The sequence below is a fragment of the Ursus maritimus genome, unplaced genomic scaffold (genome assembly GCF_017311325.1).
Source record: "Ursus maritimus isolate PB19 unplaced genomic scaffold, ASM1731132v1 scaffold_9, whole genome shotgun sequence".
Classification (NCBI taxonomy): domain Eukaryota; kingdom Metazoa; phylum Chordata; class Mammalia; order Carnivora; family Ursidae; genus Ursus; species Ursus maritimus.
Genome location: NW_024427107.1, coordinates 12574276 through 12587917, shown reverse-complemented (window position 1 = coordinate 12587917; position 13642 = coordinate 12574276). Strand labels below are relative to the sequence as shown.

The window sequence follows — 13642 nt, the reverse complement described above, 5'->3', positions numbered from 1 at the left end:
TTATTTTTAGATAGCATGACTCAATGTCATAAATCATAAATTCATAAATGTAACACAATATAAATATAAATAAAATATAAACAAGCATTTTAACAGTGCTAGGCAAGTTAATACTGACTTATATATAAAAATAAACATGCAAGAACATCCAAGAAAAGATTAAAAAGGGAAAGTTTTTAGGGGAAACTAGAGATACCAGAAATTAAAATACACTATAAAGCCTTTATAAAAGCAAAATAGTGTGCTATTGGCTCATGAACAGACAGGCAGACCAAAGGATTAAAATATGGTACAGGGGCGCCTGAGTGGAGCACCAACTCTTAATTTCAGCGTAGGTCAGGATCCCAGGGTCATGAGATCAAGCCCAGTGCGGAGCCTGCTTGAAATTCTCTCTCTCCCTCTGCCCCTCCCCTGCTCTCTCTCTCTTAAAAAAAAAAAAAAGGTACAAATATATTTCCAAATAAATATGTAAATTTAGTACATGATAAGGGTTACATCTCAAATCACTGGGACAAAGATGGACTTTTTAATAATGGTACTAGAACAACAATATTTGCAAAAGTATAAAATTGGAACAACCAAATATTATTGTACTTTATACCATACCCAAGAATAAACACCAAGTGGATTAAGCACCTGTACACAGAAAATGAGACCATGCAGGTACTAGAGGAAAACATGGCAAATTCCTCTTTAACCTGGGGGTACAGAAAAGCTTTCTAACTATGGCTTAAAAGCCATATCCAATAAGAGAAAAGATTAATAAATCTAACTACATAAAAATTTAATTTACAGTGCAATAAAAATATAAAGCCAAAGGACAATTGAAACTGGGAAAACATACTTGCAACATAAAACACAGAAAAAGGACTAATATCCCACATGTAAAATTGTCTCACTCTTAAAAATTGAAGGAAGCACAACAGAAAAATGGGCAGAAGACATGAACACACAACTGACAAAATATAAAAATGGTCATTAAATTTATGAAAAGATGTTCTAATTCACAAATTAAAAAAAAAAAAACTAAAGCAAAATACAATTTCTCACAAAAAGTAAAACCACCACACTACTTTGGAAAGATTGTAGGGAAAGAGGTGGTCTCTTACATTGTTGGTAGGAATGCAAAGAACCATCCCCTTATGGAAGGGGATGTGGCGATACCTAACAGAACTACAAATATGTTTGCTGTTGAATACAGCAATCCCTCTCCTAGGAATTCACCCTCAAATTGTGCCTCCAACAATTTGAAAATATACAGGCTTGAGAATATATAGTGTCACACTGTCTGTAGCTATAAAATATCAGAAGCCATTTACATGCCCACATACATAGGAGACTGGTTGGATGAGTGACGGTACAGTCATGCAGTGGAGTACTACACAGCAGTAACAAAGAAAGAAGATGACCTTATGGATTGATATTGAATAACTTCCAAAATATAGTATTATTAAAAAGCAAAGTACAAATGTGTACCGACAGTTGCTATTTTTATATGTAAGAAAGAAGGGGAAAATAATATTTATATATATATAAAATATTTTTATGTATATACATTTACACAAGCTCACCAAAAATATACTTATGTATGTTATCTGCATGTTCATGCCAAAAATTACAGAAAGGATAAATCTGGGATTAATGAGAAGGTAAGTAGGAATGGGGTGGAAGGGAAGGGAAAAATGACGTGTCTTTGAGTACCCTTATGTAAAGTTCTGACTTTTGAACCATGTGAATATTTCATGAATTTGAAAAAAAAAGAAAATAAGTAAGATTAACAAGAATGGTGGGTAGCTGAGGTGCCTGGATGGCTCGGTCAGTTAAGTGTCTGACTTCAGCTCAGGTCATGATCTCAGGGTCCTAGAACGGAGCCCCGTGCCTGGCTCTCTGCTCAGCAGGGAGTCTGCTTGTCCCGTTCCCTCTGGCCCTCCCCCTCCTTGCGCTCTCTCTCTCTCACTTTCAAATAAACATATAAAATCTTAAAAAAAGAAAGAGAGAGAAAAGAAAAAGAAAGAAAGAAAGAAAGAAAGAAAGAAAGAGAGAGAGAGAGAGAGAGAGAAAGAAAGAAAGAAAGAAAGAAAGAAAGAAAGAAAGAAAGAAAGAAAGAAAAGAAAAAAGAAAGGAGGGGAGGGAATGGGAAGGAAGAAAGAAAGAAAGAATGAATGGTGGGGTGCTAAAATGGAATACAATACAGACGGAAACTAAAGACCAAAGTGAGTATCAAATAAATAACAGAACTACCCTGAAAGGGGGCAGGGGGAGAAGAACTAACCTAAGGAAATTCTGAACCAAGTATTTAGCTTCTAAAAACCCTTTGGGTAAATACAAAAAATTCTACGTGCTGAATGAACTTTATGGTTGGTAGGTTTCTCTTTCACAAAAATATGGTCTAGTAAATTGGAAAACACTTCCTGTATACTCTAGGACTGACAAATAAGCAAATATATTAGGGATAATAAGAGCCACGTTTCTCATGGTTGAAAAAGGGAGTCATTACTATTGGAAGGGGAAAGGACTGAATGAACCCTGTGGTGCTGTTGAAATAAAACCCAAACTGCTGCTACAAAGGCACTGATTTTCATCACTGTTAAGTAGATAGGTAGGTACACAGAGGTATGTGTGTATGTGTAACATATGTGTGTACATGTAACATGTATCACGCACACGTGCATGCACATGCAGAGACATATGGAGGGGGTCCACCTAGAGAAGCCCCAGGAGCGCTGACTCCCCTGCAGCAATGAGCACACCTAGTATGCAAATCGTGGTTTCTAAATGCCATTCTCCAATAGAAACAATGAAGGCTCTTTGGAGAGAGAACCTATTCCAGGATTTAAAGAGGGAAATGACAAGGTATGTCTGGAATATCCTTTGGTTCCAGAAAGTAAGGAAGTGCTCAAAGAAGGATGGGGACAAGGCAAAAGTAGACAGGATCCAGCCTGAAGGGGCTTCCACTGGCCAAATCTTGGATAATGTGAGCAAAGTAAATAATGATATGATAAAGAATTATGGCCCATTGAATAAAATAAGACTCTGCAAGTCTACACAGCTACAAAGAAGCAAATTTAAGTCAAATTCTCCCTTACGATGGAAACTCAACTAATGCATTTAGAATGGGTGATGGAATTAGTAAATTACTACTTAGCAACCATTATCACATTTAATAGTCTCAAAAATATCTTTCCAGAAGATACTTTGTTAATTACAAAAAGGAAAACAGGAATTCTTTATATCATTTTGCGCTTTTTCTGTAAATCTGAAGTTATGTCAAAATTGAAGGTTAACAGAAACTATTAATTTTATGGAAATTTTAATTTCCCTTAGAACTCAATAATATCAGACAGAAAAGCTCTTTTGGAGAACTCCGTTTGCCTCATCTCACATGACCGACGAAGGATGACTGGCCTCCCCTGACCTGTCACGACTCAATCAAGCCCCTGACGCCCCACTTCCACATGCTGATCTGGACGGGTGTCTGCCTAGTGGTGCCGCTTTGTGGGAATCAATACTTAAACTTCTTTGCTCCATGTCTGACTGGATAAATCTACCAGAGAACTCTCTCTGGCTTACGTAGTTATCTCCTCCTTACCAATCCTGACACTTCCCTCAAACAACTGTATAAGAAACTACGTCCTATGTGTAACTGCCACATGGGCACACTCACCGTGCCCTAAGTACAAAACAATGACAACATCCAGCTAATCCAGACCAAGCGTTTTTTTCACTGTATTCTGTATTTCACTGAACTCCCACAATAACACTGACAAGAGACTTCTTCATCTTTTCACTTGGTAAGGGTCTTGCTCAATGAACTTTAGAACTTTATTAGTTTATTAACCCACTGCCAGTGGCAACAAGGGGGAATGACAGAAACCACGGGCCCGATGCTTTCACCTTCTAAGAGTAGGGTAAATTCTCTTAGGCTGTTTTGATAGCAACTCCCAAAAGTCTCTCTTTAAACTCTAGAACCTATTAACATGGTACTTGAGTTCCTTGTCTTGAACATTTTTAATTTTTACGTCATCCATGAAGATTTTTGTCCTTGTTCTGTGATTACTGCTTAGACTAGAAAGAGGCCGCAAACTTCCTTAGCAGGAGGACTACTGATCCTCACAACCACGCTGCCTTGTCAAAATGTACCTAGTCCTACATCTACAATAAGGAACAACGACTCGCTGTGTCCTTCAATTCAGGTTTCTAAAAGTTATGCAATTCAAATCTACTAAACAAAACAGACAAACAAAATCACAGCTGACTGCATTTCAAAATGTGAATGATGTCACGGTTTTCTAGAGCCTTCACCTGATAGTGATCTCATCTCAAGTGTCTGGCAGAGGAGGGAGAGAGGCCTCACAGAGTGAAACGCACTCGCAGAGGACGGGTAGATATTACTTTACTCACTTTTCTATTATTGTATGAGGTTTTATCCCTTCCAAAAAGAATTTCTTGGTTATACATGAAAGCTAGTCAACTTTTATACCAATTACACATTTTCCAGAAAAACTAAATTCATGGAATTTTAGATACAAAAATTAGTAGGCAATGGCCTCCAAAACGCTCAATAAACCATACCAAAATTTCCCAATTCCCACTTACTTTTTCATTTTTCCAATTACTTTTTAAATCCTTATTTAGGTAATTGGGGATCACGATTAAAACACACACAAAAAATCACAGTTTACTTACAAGTTTTTGTATTTCACATAGAATTCCTCAACTTCTACCTCCTCTCCAGAGTCCTTCTGCAACAAAAGAAAATTTCAGGCACATGCTTAAAACCAACTACTAGAATATTCCAAAAGTAATGATTTACTCCCACAGGAACACAAAACAGGAACGACAAAGGCAGCGCCGGACGTTGTTGTAAGGATGAGCACGTTGCGAGCGGTAAGAGGCCGGGGAGATGGAGACTAACACGCTCAGGCCCATGCACACTACTCGATGTGCTCCAGCTTCTAAGACATGAATCATTTTAACTCCTCCCTAACCACATGCAGCTTCATTCACAACAACCTGACCCCAAATTTGGCTCTCTGCCAAACCCACAGTGTTAAGTAGACGCCAAGTGTACCATTTTCTCAGGCAGCAGCCAATTAGCAACTGCTCTCCTGAATGCCATATGTATTATTTTTGGCTGCCTCGTGGCAACTTTACATTGTGGGTTTTGTAATGTTTTAAAATATTTAAAAGACATTTATTCCTCCATATAGTTAATAACTCTAAACAAGAAACCATATAAAACTAAACCTTGTTCTTATGCTGTAATATCAGTGCATCACAATTCACAGTTTTAGTTTTACTCAATGGTACAATTAAAATCTCTCAGACAAGATGTCTCACACACATAGCAGCCAAATAAAATTAACACTCCAACTACTACATTGAGGTAAGGTTAAAATCGGGATACGCATCAGCCAAATCAAGAGTTCGGTGGTAAGATTATCTACACCATCTCCCTTGATCCCACCTACTGCCGTGTGTGCAGAAGATACCGCTCAAATGACATTTTAAGTACCTCTTTCAATATTTTTTTCCTTCTGGTTTTAGACTGTTAAACAAGTCATAATATGTAATTTTCTCCTGGAACATTTGATCAGATAAATCAGGGATGTAAAACGTAAACACCACTTACAGATGTTTAGGGATTGCTTTTATACTCTTACAAGAGCACCCAAGCCTGCCGTGAGGGTCACACTTGGCTAAGCCGCCTCAGAGATGCTGCAGAGAAAATTAAGGCAAGTAGGAACATGGCAGAGGACAAACAATGGAGCAAAGACTTCTAGACTGGATGACAGGCTGGCACAGGCTCTGCTCAAAGAGGCTACAATTTCCCTCGATCCCTAATCTTCAAGCTACTATCAAAGATTGTGAATTTAAACTTTCCTTTAAAACTCTCACATGTATCTGTTAAACCTAAATTTTAAACTGTTTTTTCTACCTGCATAGAGATCAGCAATTAGAAGACAGTATATTCAAGAGTGTAGTCAAAGCCCATTAAGAGCTGGTTCTAACCCAATGACCTATAAATGGTCATAACCATAAACAGCTTTTTAACCAATATATACAGAACACCACCAATATCCCAAACTTTCAGTTGTTCAAAATGAAAAGAAATGTTTGCCAGATACCCTCAAGAGCCAGCAACATAAACCCGGAATTAATTTAGAGATATATTCTAGTCAATTCAAGTGAGAATCTATCCAGCCCCCACCTTACTTTTTTCAAGTCCCAATGTTACCCCTTCTACTCACACGTTTCAGCAGTCATTTTGAAATGCATTATCTCTGCACAGAACTGGATATTCCAGTAGAAAGGCCAAGACAAGACAGAATACAACCAGGGTAAAGGGAAAACCAAGATGAACTTAGATCTTCTGACACCTGTCATAGCATTACCATGAAATTCAATCCTAGAATGGAATTCAAATGTCTGGTCTACCGTTTTTACTCTTTTGATGCTAACTATATTTCTTTCAAATCAGAAAGTGTTTCAAAATTACATTATCTTTGAGGTAGTAAAAACAAATGAACAAACAAACAAGCTTTATCATTTCTATGCTCTATTATTTCCTGATTTCCTTCTTCCCAATCTTTCCTCCTATACTGTGTTTTCCATCTCATTCTAGTCTCACTGGGCCATTAATTTCTAAGTGGGCACCAAGGCACATAGGATCAACTCTGGAATAGGGATAGCTTTCATTCTATCTCAGTCTTGTTGCCAGAAAGCTCTAACTCACAGCCATCAACTGTCTGTCCTTGATTATCATCAATACCCATTTTCTTGTCACGATCAGCTATTTATCTAGGAACCTGCTGTGGAGATGCCTAACAAGAGGGTCTAGTACTGTCTGAAGGGAAGCAATTAGGTTCCAAGGCTTCCTATGGTAGCACTGGGAGCTGGTGTAGGATTCTACCAGGGCCTATTTCTTTTTGGATGTCCCAAATTATAAGCCTGTTCTTTGATTAAGTGACCACACATACTGGATCACCTTCTTGCCCCTAGAACTATAAGTAGAGCTGTTTTATTATACCTTTTATTTCATACAAATACGATCCTGCTGACCTCTTCTGCTTTATTAACAGCAAAACAATTAACAAAAGTATGTGAATTCATAAGCCTTCAGGAACACCATTTTGATTATTCACGAAATGGCAGTTCGCCCAGCCTCTGTAATAGTGGGAAACAGCCCCAACAACTATACCCACGTCCCAACTTTCAGGCACCATTCTACAATGGGCATAACCAATGAATAACTGACTCAAAGCACTACTTCTGGACATGCATGCACACACACGCACACATGTGCACGCACATGTATGAGCACACATACAGGAAGAACCAGCAAATTTATTTTCTGGACAACTACTATTAAGTTTGAGAGCCCTCTAAAGTAATTTTATGTGTTCAATAGAATATTTTAAAGAGACGTGTATATCTCTTCATTAGACTCTAAAGTTAGTCTATGAAAATCCTTATTATTCATATGAAATGTAAAGTTTCAAACATATTAAGCTGTACTTGTTCCCATCATTCACAGGAACCAGAAACCTCAACCAGACAATAAATCGGCTCCTTTGGCCACCTGGATGCTACAACGGCAATGCAGTAAATGATAATCCTGTAGCCTGATATAATGAATGACCTTTCCTAAGCATTCTCTTACTAAATTAAGCAGCCACACTGGAGAAACAAAGCTGAACTATAGCGCCAAAAGGGAAAATGTTGTTAAATAATGTACAACAGAAAGAGAAAGCACCTTGATAAAGGTATCACTAAAGCAAAGGTACAAATCACTTCCTACTTCTGATGCAGCCTACTCTATGCTCCAGCAGAGACACCAAACCACAGTTCACTCACGGAGAAAACAGGACATGATAAACACGGTGAAAAGTTGTGCCCGCTTCACATACTATTTGTTGTCGTTATTAGAGGGTTCAGCTGAAGAGGATTAAAACAAATACCCTGGAATTTAAAATTAGCTCTTAAGAAAATATATGGGATAACTTAGAGAAAAATAAAGAATTCCAGGAAATACAGTTAGAATTCACTTTTAAAACCATGTTTGACCTTCTGATACAAAAAGGATTTGAATTCTTATTCCCGAAGGACAGATGGCTCCAAGCAGAAAGGGCTACATGACCGGCTAAATGTGGAAAACAAAAGAATTAACCATTGTACAATCCTAAGTCCATTCTCAAATCTACCTCAAGTTCAAATACAAGCGTCATCTACATCCCATCCCTTCCCCGGGGTCTCACACACACGAACGTGAGTTTAGAACGACAAATGGGCCTGTGCCGTCCCTGTGTAACATGAGGCGCTGAATTACGGAGGCTCTGCCAGATGAGCTCTGTGTCTGCATGACTCCATCACACTGGGAAATGCTTCTCAGGCTACAGTGATGAGCTCAACAGACTCTGAAAGCCATTATCTGCGTCCCCACTATGTGTCAGCACCGCGTAGGGTAGGCTCTGAGAGCTCACAGCGAGTTTCTCTAGTGCTGCCAGAGGGAGATAAAGGCACCTTCTCACAGCTACTTCTTCAATTATTCATGGTAATAGGACGCAGACCAGCAGGCATAGCTAGAATCCACAGGAAAATCTCAAATTTCCTTTTGTTTCTATTTGCCACACTTTTCTCCAATGTTAATAAAGCTGATAACTAAAGTAACTATTTCAAGAACATTACCAGTTTAAAATGTTACTACCTGCTCGTGTTTACAATGTTCTGATGGTTTTTTTTTAACTGTACTTTATGAAGTACCAGTAATGTACAAGCACTTCAATGAGCTCCACATCTTGCCCTTACTTTAAATCACACCTCAACACGTACCTCCCCTTCCAGAGCCATTTTTCCGTTCATCTTTTCCATCCGAAAATTCACTGCCAACCCCACAAATACTCCACCCTCATATAAAAATAGTGATTTTTAGTCTCCTATATTAAAAAAATCCGGGTTGGGGCGCCTGGGTGGCACAGCAGTTAAAGCATCTGCCTTCGGCTCAGGGCGTGATCCCAGCGTTATGCGATCGAGCCCCACATCAGGCTCCTCCGCTATGAGCCTGCTTCTTCCTCTCCCACTCCCCCTGCTTGTGTTCCCTCTCTCGCTGGCTGTCTCTATCTCTGTCGAATAAATAAATAAAATCTTAGAAAAAGATTAAAATAAATAAGTAAATAAATAAACAAACAAACAAACAAACCCGGGTTGTCTGTAAATGGTAATAATACCTACTCTTAACTGTGGGTACCTACCTCTTAAGGGTCATGAGAAAAGAAAAAGAGTAAAGTGGGCAAAGCAGAGAGAAAAAGCAATGTCCTACATAATGCCTAGTCTAAGTCGCTCTGAATAACAGAGCTAATTGTAATGTGCACCCCCCAAACCTGCCGAGCATGCCTGCTGAAACACTATCAACTGGATGAAAATTAATACATCCCATCCAAACCACATGCTATTTACTCCAACAAGTCACTTCAATTCTGTGAAGGGGATTATTCTTTAAGGCATGTCAAGTATTTAAATTTACCATATATCTATAATTCACAAATTAACAGTTCCAGAGTCATTACAGGACAAAAATACAACCTTTCTAATGAGTTAAATAGTCCTCATTTCTGCTTGAACAGGTGGGAAATTTGGTTGACATCTTATCATTTAATTCATCAGAGAGGAAGTCATCGTGTTCAAAGAGTCAACAGATAGCCACTCCATTTCTCCCCCTCCATCCCCCATACTCAGTTTGAAAATATCTTGACATGTCATTCTTATTTTCATGTGAACCAGAGTTGTATATTCTGATAAAAATCCACACTCTGAATAACACAATAGAAAAGCAAACAGTACGGCAACAAAGGTAAAGAGAAGTGCCCTGCTGGTCTAATACCATTTTGAAGGGTCTCTAGGCGGTAGCATTTGAAGACCAAAGGTTCCCCTACTTGATAAGTCTGGGGTCTCACGGATTCCTCCGTGTCTCCACTCTCTCAATGGGAAGTTATACTTTGCATACATCTCACATTAAAAAAAAAAAAAAAAGGCTGATTTTACATATCAAAACAATGAGGTTGTACTTCCACCTACCTGGAAAGCAAATACAAAGAAAGAACCGCATTTGACATTGATTCAAGCTGAAAGACAGACACCCCGTATCTAGAGGATGCCACTTTCTAGGGACACTGGAAACTGCATGCTGGAATACAGAGATGCATCTTGATGACTATGTAATTCTTCAAACAAAATACAGGATTTTCTCCAAATGGGCAAGAGGGAGATGGTTGCGATGAAATGGGGAATCTCGATCAGTAGGAGAAAATACGGTGTTACTGGACTGCTTTGTCACACAGGATATGTGTTCCTCAGTGACAAAGTTATCAGACTAGTGACAGGTACCTTTGCAGATCAATATAAATTTTGACTAATTTTGAAGAAATCATACTGAAGAAAGTCATATTATCTTCAAAAACTACACTGAAGGGGCACCTGGCTTGGCTCAGCTGGTGGAGCATGTGACTCTTGATCTCGGGGTTGTGAGTTCAAGCCCCACGTTGGGTGTAGAGATGACTTTAAAAAAAAAAACCTTAAAAAAAATTACACTGGAAACAGTTTTGTATTTCACCTTTGCACTGACCAAAAAAAAAGATACTAATGAATATTTTAACTGGATATGAAGAATATTATGAAAAATATGAGAAAACACCTACTCACTAAAATGATAAACCTCCATCCTGGGGTGGGGGGCAGGGGCGGGGGCAGGCAGGGAACTTTCCTAGGGGAGATGAGAGGTAAATTCATGTTTATGATTTTTATGATAATATTTATGGAAGAGGCAGCCTATAACTCTAAGAGCCCTATACATTTCTTTGGCGACTTTTGAGTTTCTTGCCTACTCTAAATGGGGTAATAAAGCATTGATTGCTATATTTCAATTTCATCTGGGGCTAAATATCCCAAAGTTTTATATTTGGCTAATAAATCAGACAGGTTTAGAAATATCACCAGAAGTTTTGTTTTATAATAGTGAATTTTTTAAAGGAAATTATAAAGCAAAAAATAATTTAAGAGTCAGACACACACCGTGGGTTTGGATCACTCCAGATGGTGCTTACCTGTTTTTTTACTGAACGACTGCTCATGATTTTTTCTACCACTGGACCTTCTGCATCAACAGATTCCTAAAAAAAACAAAACAAAACAAAACCAAAACCAAACAAACAAAAAGTAGAATAAATTAGTCCAAATGGAAACCATTTCATTCCACGCTATAAAAATAAGAAATCATTCCCTTTGCACATCCATCTCCTTTAAATTCATACCCTTTAAATCACTGGGTACAAAGTCACCAGTGGGAAATGTGACTGAAAGGAAAAAGACTCTCCCTCTCCAGAAAGGCAAAAGGAAGATCTGTGTTTATTACTTCACGATTATGTGGTTTAATTACGTGGACTAGCATGGGTCCCTAAAGCCAGAGAACATTCAGAAACTCCAGCTGCCAAGAGAAAATAATCTCCGCATGATAGCAGTCAAAAATATAACTTTTCCTCATCTATACCCATGGGGTAAATATACTCATCATTCTGTTATTGTAGGCAGCTTATATCTATGTTGGTCACATAAAACGTTATATAACAACTTAACATAGCACAAATTACCAAATAAAGTAAAAAACCGCATTTAATATACTTTTCAATGGGTTACCAGTTTGTTAACTAAAGTACAGTAATGGTAACAAAAAGGCATTTAAAAAAAAAAAAGATCTTTACAATAATCAATCCTACATCACTACCCATATTTTATACAAACTATTTTATCCATCATTTACATTGCACAGAGAATGAAGTATGCCCTGCTGGGTACTACAAGGCAGTAATTTCATAAAGGGGTTCTGACGGTGCCTAACAGCAGGAGACAAGCTTGAGTGGTTTATTAAAGTCCCAGATGCTACAGCCCTGAACTCTTCAGAGGTAAATTCAGCCTCCTTGCATCCTAGCTCTGACTCTTCCTCAACACAGATCATTAATTCTCCAAAACTGTGTCACAGTACATATCATAGGCTTATATAAAAATAAATTTCAGCAACCAGGGCTTTCTGAAAGACACTGCTGAACAGCTACTATCCGATAGCACGTTAGCCGACAGTGGATGAATGTTCTCCGGCTCGGAGTCCAAGGCTTCCAGCTATGAACTCTCCAGCCCACCTTCTCCAAGGCACGTGAGGACCACACGGAAGGGCTGCTGACCTGCTGCTCCGACTGCGAGGTGTTGGAGGGGGAGTCTCGCCCAGCAGTGTCTGCATCATCTGCCTCCTCATCAGAAATCTTGAACTCCAAGTCTTCCGTGTATCGCTTTCTCTTCACCTGCCTGCTGGAACGTCGCTTCTAAAACAAAAACAAACAAACAAAAAAACCCAACAAAGCAAGTTTAAAAAGCCATCACTGATGCTCTTTGTAACTTTTCAGATGGTAAGATAATACGTATATGTATTTTTTTAATTAATCTTAAAGAAAAGCTGATGAGTTTAACCCTGTAGATCACCTAAGAAACCACAGTGGCAATGAACGTAATGGAGATGGGGGGAAGTCTGGAGTCAGCCGCCGGGGACTGCCGAGGCTCCGCGCTCCCAGCTACCAGACCTTCGGCTGGGGAACGGGAGGAACGACAGAACTGATTCCTTACTGAGCGGCGCATCGCTCAGAAGTGAAACCAACACAGAAGCTGGATGACAGGTATACAGGAGTCCGTTTTACTATTCTCTCTACTTTAGTATGTTTTAAAATTTTTCCTCTAATAAAAGGTCCAAAAAAGTGAAGGCATTAGAAGATAATCTACAAATTATAAAGTTCTATGTAAATACTGAAACAGTACTTCAGAGGGCCATTTAAATAAAAGGCTTGCATTTGAATCTCGGCGAGAGTCTGAAAATTTCTGAAGAGATGAAGGACTGAATGGCAGAATGTATAACGAATGACTACAAAAAGTAATTTTACTTTTTTTTGTTAAATTTTTTACCACACTGATTAAAATGTAAAATCCTGGTAATAGCTGGTATTAGTAAGATTATTGGCAAAATAGGTCCGCTCCCACCCCAGGGTCAAAAGAGAACCCAATCCACCTTTGCAGGACAGCGTGGTCATGTCTGTCAAACTTTAAAACATGCCCACCCTCTGACCTAGCAACTGTACTTCTAGTAAGAAGAGTATCCGCAAGATACCGCTATTGTTTTTTAGACCCACACTTTTGGATCTTCAGAATATCTGCAAGACAAACTGTAAAATACAAAGAAAAGCAAATCACACAGTAAGTAGCTTATAATTTTTTTTTTTTTAAAGATTTTATTTATTTATTCGACAGAGAGAGAGACAGCCAGCTAGAGAGGGAACACAGGCAGGGGGAGTGGGAGAGGAAGAAGCAGGCTCATAGCGGAGAAGCCTGATGTGGGGCTCGATCCCATAACGCCGGGATCACGCCCTGAGCTGAAGGCAGACGCTTAACCGCTGTGCCACCCAGGCGCCCCTGTAGCTTATAATTCTATTTAAGATAACAGAAACGCTTGTGCCTCTCTTTGTATGTGTGGTTCATCAACACATAAACTCAAGACAAGGACGCTGTTTTGTTTACTTCTCTAGGACTCAATGAGTATGTCCTAAAAAAT

At 38.8% G+C, this 13642-nt stretch overlaps 1 protein-coding gene across 1 annotated transcript in view; it reads right to left on the bottom strand.

The window, feature by feature from the left end:
* CHD7 (chromodomain helicase DNA binding protein 7) overlaps positions 1-13642 on the bottom strand; it is a 187448-nt gene that overhangs the window by 54502 nt on the left and 119304 nt on the right. The window contains exons 5-7 of the mRNA XM_040626012.1: positions 12231-12368; positions 11100-11165; positions 4687-4742 (exon numbers count right to left, since the gene is read on the bottom strand). Coding sequence (XP_040481946.1) covers positions 4687-4742; positions 11100-11165; positions 12231-12368 — 260 coding nt within the window. The remainder of the gene's footprint in view (positions 1-4686; positions 4743-11099; positions 11166-12230; positions 12369-13642) is intronic.